Below are 16,469 nucleotides of genomic sequence, written 5' to 3' on the forward strand. Positions count from 1 at the left end.
AAAGCAAAAGTTGTAATAAGTTATGCTTGACAAGTACTAGGTTGTACTACATGTCAGATTTAGGCCTAGACCAATTTATCGAGCACTAATATCAATGGTGACATTGGAGATTAGGTATTAATTAATTAATTAATGTCAATCTAAGGGCTAATAAAATTGTTCAAGGATACTTGGAAGACAAATTGGCCTAGCCAATTTAATTATTGGCTAGTGAAATAAACTTTATGCTAAAAAATGCGATTAAAAGCCTACCACTTAGCAATACTTACCCATGCAAGTGGAAAAAACGTTTTTAGGGGCTAGTGGAAGTCTATTCCAATTATTGTGAGAGAGGAGACTATTAGAGAGCAAGGGGAAACTGCTAATGTGATTTGCAACCACCAAGGGTCAGTCCTACAGCATGTAACAACAGTTTGGAGCCCTACAGCAACATGCCAACAGCCCGAGGTTCTTTTGGTGTAGATAACAGCATAGAGGAGGGGACAACAGTCTTTCTAGTGGTCCTAAGCAATAGATGACAGCTTCCATGGCTGTTTGAGTAGGGCAGCAACAGCTTTTCAACATTTCTTGCGATGAAACTCTGAAATTTCTCTCTACAACATTCTCTCTTATCCCATAGCCCTCTCTCAAGTTATCTCAGCATTTTCCAACAGTAGGGCAACAACAGCTTTTCAACATTTCTTGCGATGAAACTCTGAAATTTCTTTCTCTACAACATTCTCTCTCATCCCATAGCCCTCTCTCAAGTTATCTCAGCATTTTCCAACAATTTGAGTCATCAAAGAAAGAGATTTCAGTCAATCTCTACTATAAGCCCTAATTTATAACAAAAATTAGGATTTAATAGCGGCCTAGGACTTGAACTTCAACAACTGATATTGAGGAAATTCATGGAGCCAACCAATATCAGATTTAGGGCTGAATTTGTTTTGCAAGGAGCAAGATGAAAACCAATCCCCAAGCAAACCAAGGGGCAAATTGGTTTGAAGGCTTGCTCGCCAATTTTGACAACAAGAGGCACATGGATTGGCAGAGAAGATAAGAGAATCTCAATTGTACTCCTTCCATTTGCAACATAAGATAAAGAAATATTGCAAGGGGCACTAATTTTAAAGCCACCCAGGCGTCTATTATCCAAGATTATTAAGGTAATATGCGCATTTCAGTTTATGCTCAGTCATTGATTGCTATAATTAAGTGCTTGATCACGTTTTACCACCCTATCCAAAGACGAAGGCTAGTTTCAATTCCACAGTTGCCTCCATGGCATTACCTGGTGGGCCTTTTGGTCATTTTGTTGTGCCCCAATCGACATTTGGATAGGACTCACGTATCCCCATGCCTCCACCTCCAATGGCACCCTATAGAAACATTCATGTTCTAGAGCCTCCGCATTAATCAACACTCTTTGGATACTTCACCCTATTCTTGCCTATCCATCTCCTCCTCTTCCTCCTACTTATTTCCCTTCACCACCTCCACCTTATCCGCCTTATTTATCCCACCTATCAAGCATCTCATAGCTTTTCTTTCTCATCAACCAAGCATCCCTTTACTGACAAGACTCATTTTAATAGGTCAAACTTCATTGATCCAATCTAATGAGACATGTCCTTTACTCTTAGAATCTATGAAATATTGTGCAAGGAATGAAACCCCAACCTGACAAGCATCCCTTTACTAACAAGACTCATTTTAATAGGTCAAACTTCATTGATCCAATATAATGAGACATATCCTTCACTCTTAGAATCTATGGAATATTGTGCAAGAAATGAAACCCCAACCTGATCTCGCGCTTGTTCCATATAAGGTCGTCTACTCATGGTGGAAAGCTAGAAATGCCTTCGCTATTGTTGAATTGATGTATGGCTTATTGCCTGAGTTTCATTCTCAACTTCAACATTTTGATCTAGCATTAGTGCATGGTCCACACTTGACTAACCATTATGCACCTTAGGAGAGAACCCATTCCATAAATCTTCACCATGAGTTTCAAAACTTTAAAATCACTAACAGAGATAATTTGAAAGTCAAATTGACTAAGTACAAATGGTTCCTTGCCAAGTTCTCTACCATGAGGACTCCTAAGGCCTCGAACGATCAAGTCACATTGTTCCTTAATAAGTTGCTACAGAAATACTTCCATTTTGTATGGCAGTAGATCTTACAAAATATCATGCCCACATTCTATAAATTTGAGTGTCAATTGCTACATCACACTTGGTTATTTGATTAGTTTCAAAGTATAATCTCTATAGAGGGGGTTCTTATTGCTTTTTCTCAGAAGTTGTAGCAAGGGAAGGGCAAACAAAACCAAAGCTCAAATTTTAAAAAAAAACAAGCTAGTGAGACTCAAGGGAACACTCAATCTTCTCTTAAACTCAAGTGGCAAAATGTAACTTTAAGAAATAGGTATTGTTAGCATTGTCCAAGGCTAGTCACTTTGACAACAAGTATCAATCAAAGGCAAAGACACACAGCACCAAAATCCAAGAATCAAAACCCCAACCCGAATTGAGTAATCCCAATAGGGGAGACAAGGTGGTGGCAACCCTCAGCAAGAGCAGTGGCGAGGCTAAGACTGAAACCGATCTATGACTCACATAAAGTCGTAGTCTCTTCAATTAATACCTGGTCTTTTCACATACACACTCAAATAGAGACCTCACTCCCTTGCTCAGCACCAGATTGGCCCCAAAGACCGACGCCCCTCTCGGTATTTCTTTATCAATTAAAAGATGGAGGGTTACCAAAAAAAAAATCTGAAGTACAAAACCTGTGAACACTTGGCTTTCATCTCTTTTGAGTAAATTTCAGCTGCATAAGGACAGTATAGCATATCTAGAACAACATCCCCAATAGGAAAACACTTTCTGTGAGCATAACTCAATAATTCAAGTATGGAATTGCAATCTGCAAAACTCTATATTTACTGTTTTTCACCTGTTTCTTAACCTATTCTCGGCCTTATTCCATTCCAAATCTGTTCCTAGTTGGACTACAAACCCTTTGACCCTGGCATCATTCCAGCAGTAAAACAGTCCCACAAACAGCACTAAATCAAAGCTGAAAATCCACGTCCCCGTGTGGCGTGGTCATCTTTCTTTAGTTCCTGCATTAGAGAAGCAATCAGCTGCTCCTGAACCTGAACAATGAGGCTCTTACCTCAACAAAAATACAAAGAAAAACACATAATTGTACATTCGATGGAATCAACCCATCATGCAGTGCATTTCCTCTAAAAATAGAGAGACAGTTGACCAGAGGGAGCAAGCTCTACCTCTGTACATGAGTCAGAGACGAAGAAGTACTCTCCATAGCTGATGTACTTGCAGCAATCTGCCCTCAGCCCCTAAAAAATTCACGCTCAAATCTGCCCCTCCTAGCTATTACTTTTTTTTTTAATGCTCTCTCTCTTTTGGCGATTTGTGCCCAAATTGTGACACATGGCATACATGTAACAAATTTCCCGTTTAAACCTTATGGTCTAAAATTCTCCATGATCGATGCAAATTTTGACCTCCGCACAGACCAAAGAATTAATCCTCGTGCAAAAACGAAGATAATGACGCAAACAAATTCCAGGTCCAAAAATAGTAACTCCCTAAATTTTAGGGATGGTGACCCCTGCATTCCTCAAGTTGTTCTGAGCAACTTTTATCATTGTAACCACATCAAAAAGTGTAATGTGGCTCAGTTACGGTGACTTTTATTCTGTGAGCATTCTCACATGTGCATCTTCTATCTTAGCCAGACTCATTGTCTTGCACTATCTCCAGTGGCTAAGTACACAATCCCAAACCGCTGGTATTCTATTCTTCAGTGCCCATTCAATAAGGAACCAGTCCCAAGGCTCAGACAAACTATTAGTCCAATTTGTCCCAATAGCTGCCTCTTCTAGCCATGCAAAGATCCCAGCTTAATCCAAGAGAACTCTGGGAGTAAAAAGCAACAACAACTAAAGAAAATAAAAATAAAATATTTATATAAGTAAATAAAGAAAGCAACTGCAAAAAGTATCACCACCTAGTGACACAGACCCACGCTACCACCCGTCATCCATCACAGACTACATCATTCTCAATGCTAAAGGACATGTCAAAGACCCACATCATCTCCATAGAGACATTTGAGAATGCAAGGCTCATTCGCATCTACAAGTTGCACCTTAACGAGGTGACTACATAGGCCCACTCGTCATAGCCAAGTACATCAATTACTCCTTGGATTGTAGACAAGGAAGCCACTTATCAACACAAGGACGCAAAAATTTATTGCTTTGCTTAGCATTTGATTAAAAGCTAATCAAATATACAAATGTGACTTGCACATATGAGGTGCAAGTCAATTATTTCACACTCTAAGATCTAAGACCTCAAGATATCAATTGGTGACAATGACAAAAGTTATAATAAGTTATGTCTAATAGATACTCGGTAGTATCTGCTGTCCGATTTTGGCCTAGACCAATTTATTAGCCACTAATGTCAATGGTGACATTAGAGACTAGGCATTGATTAATTAATTAATGTCGGTCTAAGGACTAATAACTGCTCAAGGATACTTGGAAGACAAATTGGCCTAGCCAAATTAATTATTGCCTGGTAGAATTATTTTTCTAAGCACTAGAATAATTTTTTAAATTAATTTTCAAAATTAATATTTTGAAATTAATTTAATAAGCTAAGTAATGCTGAAAAATGAAAACTTGCCCATGGAAGTGGGAAAAATGTTTTCAGGGGCTCATGGAAGTCTATTCCAACCATCTTCAAAGAGAAAAAGACTGTTAGAGTAAGGAGATATTGTTGATGTAATTTGTAGCCACCAAAGACTAATCCTATAGCAGACAACAACAGTTTGGAGCCCTCCACGTGCAGGTGACATCATCTCAAGGTCCTTCTGGTACACGTGATAACATACAAGAGGGAGCAGCAGCCTTTCTAGTGGTCCTAAGTTCTAGGTGACAACTTCCATGGCTGTTTGAGCAGGGCAGCACTAGTTCTTCAACCTTTCTCACAATGAACCTCTAAAATTTCATTCTCTACAACATTCCCCCTCATCCTACAGTCATCTTTCAAGTTATCTCAATAAAATACAGTCATTTGAGTCATTCGAGGTGGAAAAATCTTTGCTATAAACCCTAATTTACAGAAAAAACTAGGGTGTGTTGGTCACCTCAAGATATGTGCTCAAAATTGAGGTCCTAGAAATTGAATTCCAACAGGTAAAATTGAACAATTTTAGGAAGACTTAAGTGGGCAACCAATCTTAAATTTGGGGCTAAATTTGTCTCATAAGGAGCAAAGTGAAGGCCAATCCACAAGCAAACCAAGAGGCAAATTGGTTTGAAGACTTGCTAGTCATTTATGATAAGAAGTGGCACTTGGATTAGTGGAGAAGATTAGTGAATCTCAATTGTATTCCATCCATTTATGATTGAGGATAAAGAAATACCCCAAGGGACACCAATTTTGGGGCCATCAAGCTGTCCATTGTCCAAGACTAGAGTGGTAAAGTGCATTTTTCAGTTTACATGAATTTTATGCTTGTTGTAATTGTTCATTAATTAGGTCATTACCACCTTGTCGTCCGAGGAGGAAGGCTGGTTTTACTACTCACCATATGACCCCCCTCCATCTCGGACATTTTTATGTCCCAAGTCCGTGTAGCCGAGATAGTCCACGCTTTGAGGAGCAATAGTGGTGATAAGTTTACCTCCCATAAGTTTTCCAAGTTTCTATAGGAGTATAGCATCTCTCATCAGCTTACCTCTACTAACTCCCCCTCTCAGAGTCGTAGAGTGTAAAAACCAGACCATTATGAACATGGCATGCTCTATGTTATTCACAACAAACCTCCGTAAGCACCTTTGGGTCCACACTATTAACACTTCAGTATACATCCTCCACTAGAGCCCAACTACAACAATTGTCCCTCAAAGGACTCCGTATGAGGCATTTTTTTGGCTCTCCGTCTCTCATTTCCCACTTTAGAGTATTTGGGAGTCATATGAATACGCTTACCCGTGATGATAAGATAGGCAAGCTCACTTTCCCAAACAATCTCATAATCTTTGTAGGTTCCTCCTCGAAAGTGAAGGCCTATCATTTATTCGATCCTCAGACAAAGAAGGTGATCATTAAGAGAGAGGCAGTTTTTCATGAGAGGGATATTGTGCAGTCTTCTATACCGAACTCCGCACCATTTACTCAAATTATTCCATCAAAGATAGTGCCTTCTGAGCCGAGTCTACTACTCACTCCTAACTTTTCTGCAAATTCTTCAGCTCCCAGGTCCCCTCTGCGAGACCCATTACCTCACAGTTACCAACAAACCATGCGGTTTTGGAGATTCTTCCACTGGATTCCACTTTGAAAGGCCCTAGAAAATCTACCCGACTTGCCCCTCAAGCTTCATTTGCATTGTTTTTTACAACTGAATATAGCGCATTCTAAGCCGGATAGTTGACAGGAGGCTCTCCAACACCCCCAATGGCAAGAGGCCATGGAAAAGGAGCTAGATAGTATTGACCGATATGCGACTTGGACTTTGGTGGATTGTCTAAGTCACAAGAAAGTCATTGGGATGAAGTGGATTTTTAGGACCGAGCTAAAGGTTGATATGACTTTAGATAACTACAAGGCTCACCTTACTGTGCAAGGGTTTCGACAGAAGTAAGGCATTGGCTATAAAGAGACCTTTGTTCATCATTCCGTTCATTGGTTGCACCAACTACTCATCACAATTGGCAGGGGTCAGCTATATCCTGTTGCATATAGATGACTTACTTATCACTAGCTCAAATTTTGCTACCATAGCAAAAATCAAGGTCAAGCTCTATGCTACATTTGAGATGATAGATCTCGGTTTGTTGTCTTACTTTTTGGGGATGGAGATAGTTTGATCTAGGGGATGTATTTTTGTGTCATAGCAAAAGTACGCTCTTTAGTTGATGGATCAATATTGCCACGGTCAGACACAACTTGTGGCCACGCCTCTCAAACCTGTCGGCCCTTCCACGAGCACACCTATAGATCTGTAGTAGGAAAACTCCTTCGTTAATTCATATTAGGCCAAATTTAGCTTACTCAATTAGTTTGCTCAATCAATATTTCACTGCATCTAGCCATTGGATTGCATATCTTCATGTTTTGAGATATTTGAGATGTACCTATTCTTATGGTTTGACTTATGATTCTCGTTTATGTTTTCAGGGATACACAGATTCTAATTAGGCATGAGATCCTAACACCAAGCATTCCCATGACGGCTACATCTTTACCTTGGTACGACTCCTATCTCTTGGGCGGCCAACCGTAAGCAAGAGACAATGGCAACTTCCACAACAAAGGTTGAGTATAGGGCTCTCTTTGATGGAATCACAAAGGCCATCCATTGAGGATCTTACTAGTGGTACTTTAATTCCCATGTGCTGAACCAATTGCCCTCTACTGCGACAACCATAGTGCGATTGCACTAGCTAGTAACCCGATCATTATACCTCGGACACAACATGTTGGAGTTATTTTCATTTTACTAGAGAGCAAGTTGAGCTAGGCATCATTCGCCTAGAGTTGTCTCTTCATTAGACAATTTTGCAAACATATTGACCAAGGCAATCAAATTGTCAGTGCTTCAAAACTTACTACCCAGGATTGGCTTGGGTGTATCCTCTCCTACTTCTTCAGATCGACGGAGAGAGGGTGCTTCCTTCCAGCTTTTCCTTCTAGTTTGAGAGGGGGAGGCTTTTTTTCTCTTGACAGTGACAAGGTATTGATTATAGTTTTTGATTCAAACATTATGTTTATTATACTTTGTATCTTCATCCGCATCATCAAGATGACTAGGAATAGCACTTTCTTAGCCTTACTAGAGAGATACTTATACAAGTTATTCTTGAGGCAGAACTCTATAGACGTGTGGGGACTTTTCAAAGAGCGTTCTCCAACAACAAATCAAAGCAATATGCAGCCATTCTATACACAATGGTAGGTTAGCCTCCTCTCTCGGATCCACAAGAGCCTTGCCTATAGACATCTACTTTCTTCACAAAGAGCATGGCCCAAATGGCTTGGTAATAGAGCACTTCATACATACAGAGGTATGGTAGTAGGACTTCGAGCATATATGTTTAACACAACTATATGCAAAAGCATTTTAATTTCCAAAGAGCCTCTATAGAGTTCCAAAAGTATCCTACAGGCTACCATCATGGTTGGTCACATTTTGGCAAAGATATATGCCTCCATTCTTAAGCATGAGTTGAGCTGTTGGGCGAAGAGAGAGGGTGTCATAGCACAGGGACAGGCTGAATTGAGACTTTTCTACACTAGACAATATCCTTGCACTCAAAGCAATCATTGAGAAGGGTAAAGCTTACGGAGACAGATCTATTGTTGCTTTGTGGATTGAGACTTTTCTACACTAGACAATATCCTTGCACTCAAAGGAATCATTGAGAAGGGTAAAGCTTATGGAGACAGATCTATTGTTGCTTTGTGGATTTCCTCAAGCTTTTGATACACTTCCTAGAGCCTGATTGATACACAAGCTATATGACATGGAAGTGCCTAGCGAGCTCACTTAGGGAATTCTTCCATAATATGAGGAGATGATTGGCAAAGTACAGACACCTAAGAGTCTACCAGCACCTGATATATCACTATAGGAAAGAAACAAGGATGTCCTCTCTCCTCAACGCTATTTGGACTAAACATTGATGGGATATCTAATTTTATCTCCCAAGGGCGCGCAGAGGAGCTCAGTCAGCAAGTACTTGGATACCTTTCTTGTTTATGCAGATGACATTATGTTGATAGCCAACTCTCCACGGGGACCAAGAGATTTAGATTCATAACATTACTACACACAAGACTATGGGCTTTTAGTGAAAGTTGGTAAAACCAAGGTTTTGTAGCTTAACACAACATCACAGTGGATCAAGACATTGTCACGTACATTTACTTATGGACAAGAGGAGATGTAGTATTCAGATTCTTATACACAGCTAGGAGTCTTATTCAAATGGCACACCTTCTCTATGAGACATGCAGCAGAGAATTGTAAGACTTACCAGAACATAGATTTGCACAAGTGACTCTTGAATCCTCATGACCACTTGCCAATGAGGGAGATCTTGTGTTAGTATGCTCAGATGTCATCCTGGTTTGAGCTACATGGCATTAGCACAGACAAACTACCACCCTTTCAATATCTCTTGATGCACATTCTCCCACTTCGATCCACTCAAGATTGATAGGGTCATCAAAAAGGACCTTATTCAGCTGGATACTATGACATGACTGACACCAGCACATAACTTAGGGACGAAGATGGCTTTCTATCAAGTGCATCTTCCATGCACTACAGATGATGGCTTTATTGTTCTTCGGGATATATGACCACCCACCTCTCTTGCCACAGGATTAGACGTGTTATTGGCCAGCTGCAGACATCATCACATCAACTAGAGATTTAGACTGACAAATGCAGATCCATGCCTCTCAATGAGTGTATGCCAAAGTTGTCAGGTAGAGCCAAAGATAGAAAAGCATTACATTTCCCCCCTCTCTGGACTATTTATTATGAGATTCACGAGTGCTTTCATTGTCTCTTTAGAGATAAGTTTGGACAACTGTCAAGAGTAATGGATAGCACATATGGCTTATCTTTTATGCAAGCAAGATTTATATATTTTGAGGTCCTTATGATAAATCATAAAGAATATTGCCCTAAAAACAGGTACAACAAAGATAAGAAGAAAAGCTTGCTTTCTATGCTCTGCTGTGAATTATTCAGCTTTGTTAACTTTTCCACCAAAATCTGATTGTTGAATGCACTGCTCATCACTCCTGCCTGAAAGGACAGATATTCCAGTGATTAATCAGTACCTGCAACAAGTTTCCAAAAATAAAGATTAATAGACACAAAGAAAGAGTCCACAATTGTCTGCTCTAGCCCCACAACACTCAGTGACAAAACAGATCAAAAAGAACAGTGTCAAACAAAGAGAGAATGGAACCAGCAAAATCAGCTCTCTCTAGCGCATGCTGCAATAAATCATATGATCTTAGAAGTAACAAATGTGTTTGACCATGAGCATAACCAATTTAGCTTATTATGGATGGAGGTCTCTGGAGTCTGCACACTACTTTTGGTATATAATATGTTAGACTCTTTCATTATCCAAGCAGCACCTGCAGTAGCACATCACTAATGCCATACTAGTTGGCAAGATTGAAGATCAAGTGAAATGGTTTCTATGTTGGAACTGCATCCAACCTTCTTTCAAAAAGTTATCAAGAGAATGTCAAAGAAGAGTTTACATTTTATGATTCTTAGTCACTGAAAGTAACCTCAAAACACATCAATCTCTTTCCAGCTAGGAATATAGACTGATGACCCTGCAAATATTCATCATCTCCTTAACATATAGAAAGTTAGCTATGCTGCATGACTCATGAGTAAGGAAATGTGTCTCAGTAATTATATGTGTGTAAAAAGCCTCTCAATCTTTTGCAAGTAAGCTGCTGGGGCCAGAAAGCACGCATCAAGGTTGTTTTGTTTTGTTTTGTTTTGGGGGGTTGTGTCACAGAATCCATGATTAAGATGCACAATTCCCTTCCAAGGCAAAGATAGGTCATGCAGATGTGTCTATTTTTTATGATGTTGATTTGTGATGTTCAATCTCTTCCACAAAACTATTAGGAATCTTTAATGAAAGCATAGCAATGAAGTTTCTTGTTGCTATAACTTATCCGATATATACATGCAAGATAGATGAAGGTGACTCAACAAATGCACCTCAGTTGTTGCAGCTTTGCCTGAGGTTTTCAATTAGAGCCAACTTTGGTTGTGACTCTTTAAGCCTCAATGGATCATACATCCGGAGCATTGCTTGATGCTGAAGAGGGGGGTAGCATCTCTACTCCCTTGGTTCAAACTGGCTTAATTATCTAGGGGTCACTTGGTGAAATTTTAGGTTCATCCGAGGTACTGATTGCTGATGGCATATCTGCTTTGCGATTTCTACAATCAATGTACTAGCCACTTGAGTTATTGCAATTGTGTATGGATGCCTATCATAGCCGTGAGCATCATATGGACAGCTCCAATTGGTGATACATGTTGGGACATGCATATGGCAGTAGATGTATATGTTACTTGGTTATTCTTTCGTAATATGTATTTGGTAAGCCTTTTTGGATGCTAAGAATGCATTTTATTGGTATGCTGCCTTAGAGATACTACGGTTCCTAAGGGAGACCCCCTATCTTGGTCTATTCTATTCAGCAGTTGCAAATAGTTTGGCTTTGGTGTTATGAGGCTAGACAAACTCAAATTGGGCTGGTAATGTTCATCACACAAAATCAACTACAAGCTACTGCTTTCTTCTCGGTACACGTGTGATTCCTTGGAGCAACAAGAAGCAACCTATAGTTGCCCTTTCATTTACACAAGTTGAGTACCGAGCAGCTTGTTCTACTACTTGTGAGACCATTTGGCTACGGAGGTTGTTGGAGGAGCTTGGTTGTTCACCAAGAAGGGCTAACACATTAGCATGCGACAATCAGAGTTACATAGCCTTGACATGGAATCCCGTATTTCATGCAAGGAAAAAGCATATTGAGATACAATATCACTTCATTCACGAGAAGATCTTGGATAGGACCATTGATATGGAGTATTGTACATCAAAAGATAATGTAGCAAATTTGTTTACCAAGGCACTTCCTCACGCCACTATTCATTAGCATTCTAGATCCATGAGCCTTATGCCGCATCCAAGATCTGAGAGGGGTGTCAGAGATTTGGTCACCTCCACAATGGACACTGATGTTATGTCCTTGGACATCCGGATGGGAGCCAATAGCACTGGTCACATTGGTCATGACATGACTTAGTGCAAATGCACTAAGGGCCCCTTGGGGTTAGGATAGCCGAGTCCTATAAATAGGACTCAAGGACCTATTGTGCACATTCATTGTGTGATCACCATTCTTGAACTCTCGACCTATTGGCCAACACATCTATACGTCGGGATGGTGTGGGCTGGTGGTATGGGATGCCAACTATTGGGATGTGGTCATGGCCGGAAATGTTGCTAGCTCCCAAGCTTGCGCGTGAGCCGTTTCTTTTTTTTTCATGCTAGCTCCCAAGCTTGAGGGTAAGCCCATTTAGCTCTCTGGCTAGAAGGTGAGTCTGATGTTCAGTCCCTTTTATGTTGAGTTTGGCTTGTATCGTGTCTCATGTGTAGGTTGGATCCTAGGGAGACGTTTCAACAAGCATGGTCTGTTGAGAAACCCTTCACCTGCAGTTTGCGTTTTTACGTTTCTGCGTTTTGCGTTTAGGGTTTGCAGCCCCAAAAAGGGGCACCGTCCTAGACTGACTATGCCTATTTATAGGCCACTCTCTCATTCATTCCTCACGGCTGATTCATTCAGTCCATCACCTCTTCTCTCCAGCCTCTCCATTACCCTCACACCCCTTCAGGAGAACATTGCGGTTCGTGGTTCGTGGTTCGTGGTTTGTGGTTGTCTTCATCATCTTCCTTGTGCTACGACACCCTTGTTCCCTTGTATCACATTCACTCCATGATTCGGAACTTCACCATTCCATTCATCAGAGTTTCTTCTCTCTTCTCCATGTTTGCTAAGTTTACTCTGTGTTCCTCCCTGCAAAACCTACTGTCTTGCTTGTACGTCATCTTCTGACATGGTATCAGAGCTAGATCTGCTCACCTAGCAGCGAAGATCCTCCACTCCAGTGAAGGCAAAGACCAGTGGCAGGTTCAGCATCCACTTCTCTCCTTCTTCCGCTGCATCAAAATCTCTTTTTTGCAGATTTCAAGTGTTTCAGCTTGCTGCCCACACCCCATTCGCGGAGAACATCTCAACCGAAGCTATCCATTGCTGTCTCCATCAATTGGCGCCTGATTTCCAGCCCTCTTCATGTAGTTTGGAGCTCATTCCAGCCAGGTGACTCATGTTCCTGTGCAGACCTGCTGCCGTATAGCCTGCCACTCTCTTACTACTGGTCACATCCTCCTCCCACTGTCAACTCACTTCCAGCCCTTCCACTACCCTCCCACCCCTTGAGGCGTTCGTGTTTCACACTGCCCTCACACCCCTTGAGGCGGACATTGCGGTTCGTGGTTCATGGTGGCTGACCTCTTCTTTCTTCAGCAAGGCACACTGCTATCCATGGCTTCTTTACTAACAGATGTCCAAACTACTGGGTGCTCCTACTACGGCATCACCGGACACACCACCGATGCTTACCGACTTCGACCTTTGCTCCCCACCCCCTCCTCGGAGTATATGTGTCTTCCACCAAGCACTCCTTGTGCCACCTCCTTTCTAGGCCACAGAGATCATTCTACATCGGCTATCAGAGTACTATGCTCAAGACAATAAGACACATCCGATGCGCACCAAGTCCTTTTGAGCACATGGAGGATCAATTGGTGCTACGACCTCCTGGAGATTGCCGCAATGTCAGCGGCAGTCTTCTCCCATCTATTTTTAGGTACAGTGGCTTCCACGACCTACGGATCTGCAGTCTCCTCCATCGAGAGACAGTGATTGTTTGATCGTCTCCTCGTCAATCTGCTCCTTCGAGAGACAATGGCAACTCGACTCCTTCCTCTTCTTCGACTACCCAGTCTGCTCCACTGAGCGATAGCGACTGCTGCCCACCTCTTGCTCATTCTGAGCCCCACCCTTCCCCACCCTCGACTACTCAGGTTTGAGAGGCTACCTCTGGGAGCTCTTCAACATCCCAGATACCTTCTTCGGCACGACGGGCGGCACTTCCTTCCTCATTAGACATTTCGGAGTCCGTGATCCATGAGTTTTTGGATTCCCTATCTACTTCAGAGGGGGATTCTGTAGGGGATGTTATTTCTTTGCCCTCAGAGGGGGCATCTACTTCTTCTTCGACTTCAGCCGGAGGCCCTTCCACCTCCCACCTCAGAGGGGGAACCTACTCCACATGAAGTTCTTCACCCATCCTCTACTTTCTTGGGGTGGCTGTCTTCGACCAGTCATCTCTTCTACTGATACCCAGGATCTTCAGATACCACCTAGATCGGGACCTCGGAGGTTCAGCCACGACTTGGGGACGAGGCCTTCGTATTCCTTCCAGTATGGATGCACAGAGCTAGTGGCTTCTCTCCCGAGGTTGTGTTTCGGGTTCTCCAGTTCACTCTGTCTACTGGTCTTTACTGCAGGTTCCCTTTCCGGTGGAAATCTTGGATCTTAGGGATCCTCTACATCTTCTTCCTCCTCTTCTTCTTGCCTTGGTCACTTGGTCAGCATGGAGCCAACTCCCATAATCGAGTATGGGCATTTCCTTATGGTTCTCGACACCACACAAAATCCGACATTCCTCCTATGCATTGCATGTTTTCATCATCTTTGTACTAGGGCACTTGGGCAAGTGAACAATTTTCCCACAAGGACATTGTCCAAGTGGCACCTGCTGCATAAGCATTGCATCTCCACCTCACTCTTCTCTTGTTCCCCTTTTTTGGGCCTGAGAGGGGGTGTTGAGAAACCCTTCACCCTTCACCTGCAGTTTGCGTCTTTGCGTTTTTGCATTTTGCGTTTAGGGTTTGCAGCGCTAAAAAGGGGCGCCATCCTAGACTGACTATGCTTATTTTTAGGCCACTCTCTCATTCATTCCTCACGGCTGATTCATTTAGTCCGTCACCTCTTCTCTCCAGTCTCTCCACTACCCTCACCCCCCTCCAGGAGGACATTGCGGTTCGTGGTTCCTGGCTGTCTTCATCATCTTTCTTGTGCTATGGAACTCTTGTTCCCTTGTATCACATTCACTCCATGATTCGGAACTTCATCATTCCATTCATCATAGTTTCTTCTCTCTTCTCTTCTCTTCTCCATGTTTGCCGAGTTCACTCCGTGTTCCTCCCCACAAACCCTACTGTCTCGCTGGTACGTCATCTTTTGACATGGTCAAGGCAAATTAAGGCAATTTATGCAACATCATGTGCAAGAGCAGTTCGGCCAACAATCTTGTGCAGTCACTAGGTTTGGGCAGCGATCAAGGTAGGTTGTACAGTGCAGGCAAGGGAGGCAAGCCAAGTAGATGTGCCACATGGCACCTAGCCATTTGCGCAACATTTACTACAATTGTTTTATGCAACATGTCAATTTTAGACTAGCCAACCTAGTCATTCTTTTATCATTTTTCCCTACCTATTAGGGCAGTATAGTAGAGGGAGTTTTAGAAAATGGAAAAATTGAAACAACAAAAAATTGAATATTGGAGTTTTGACTAGATTTGGAAACAAGGGAGGAGGTTTAAATCTTACCATTAAATCCATACATATGTACACTTACACAAAACTCCAAGCCTTCGTGTCAAATGAACTTGTCTCCATCTTTTATATCAAAAGAACTGTGATAAGTTGAGAGTTTCAAGCCTTCCTATCATTATTTAGTAGCTATAGACTAGCAGCAAGAGTTGAGGGTTTATACTATTGTCATGGGGATGTGAAATTCTAAGGTTGTGCTTGGCATTTTGGCTTAGGCATTAATGAAATGTGCACGTGGGAGGTTCACATGTGATGTGAAAGTCAGTTAAGTCACAATGAAGAGCCAAGGGCCCTAAGAAATTAGTGGGTGTTGTCAAAGGAGAAAGGTGTAATAAGTTATGTTGGTTTTAGGCAAGGACAAGGGCTGAAATTACTTTTCAAAATTATTAATTCTGAAATTTAATTAAATGACTAAAAAATCTAACTAGAAGGCTACCACATAGCAAAACTCGCCCATGCAAGTGAGGGATGGCTATTAGGGTTAGATGAGCCTCATTCCAGCATTGTGGAGCTTGAGAGAGGAAAAGAGAGGGTTGTTGCTGTAATTTTCCAGCCATTAGAGACTATTAGAGAGCTGTTGTCAATTGATCAAGAGGTCACTGGAGGCATGTGACAGCCCCCATGAGCTCTCTACAAGCACACAACAGCAATTTTGGGGCCCACAAGAGCAGGGGACTGCATGTGGGGCTCTTACTAATGGTAGGCTACAGCCACTCAATTTCCAGCAAGACAACAGCAAATTTGAGCATTTTCTCATGATAGAAATCAGATATTTCTCTATCTTCGGCTCTCTCTCTCATCCACACATATTCTCTCCACAAATCTCAGCCATTTACAGCAAATCTCAATCATAGAAGATGCACAACAAAGCATTGATTGCTGTAAACCCTAAAACCCTAATTTACAACAAAAATTAGGGTTTAACAACCACCTTGGGTCCCGTGAGAAAAAGTTGAAGGCTTAGTACTTGAAATCAGCAACCAAAATTTGAGGAACTGCCAGAGATTTCAAGTTGGATTTGGGGTTAGATTTGACCAACCAACCAAGGGCTAATTGAAGGCCAATCCTTAGGTGAATCAAGGGCAGACTGATAAGAAGGCTTGCTAGTCATTTATGACAACATGAGGCA

General features: G+C 41.8%; 1 protein-coding gene across 4 annotated transcripts in view; it reads right to left on the reverse strand.

Moving 5' to 3' along the window:
• Positions 1-16,469, reverse strand: part of LOC148014346 (uncharacterized) — a 153,041-nt gene that overhangs the window by 98,313 nt on the left and 38,259 nt on the right. The window contains exons 1-2 of one of the 4 annotated variants that reach the window (XM_087667044.1): positions 9,774-9,893; positions 9,077-9,448 (exon numbers count right to left, since the gene is read on the reverse strand). The exons of 1 other annotated variant lie outside the window; for it this stretch is intronic. In XM_087667044.1, coding sequence (XP_087523170.1) covers positions 9,077-9,164 — 88 coding nt within the window. In that variant the 5' untranslated portion in view covers positions 9,165-9,448; positions 9,774-9,893. Of the gene's footprint in view, positions 1-9,076; positions 9,449-9,773; positions 9,894-16,469 lie in introns of those variants that run through there. 2 more of the 4 variants (XM_087667047.1, XM_087667046.1) reach the window with 2 other exon arrangements.

The sequence above is a fragment of the Lygodium microphyllum genome, chromosome 25, assembly GCF_053477565.2.
Source record: "Lygodium microphyllum isolate KBCC chromosome 25, Lygodium_microphyllum_v1.1.10, whole genome shotgun sequence".
NCBI lineage: Eukaryota > Viridiplantae > Streptophyta > Polypodiopsida > Schizaeales > Lygodiaceae > Lygodium > Lygodium microphyllum.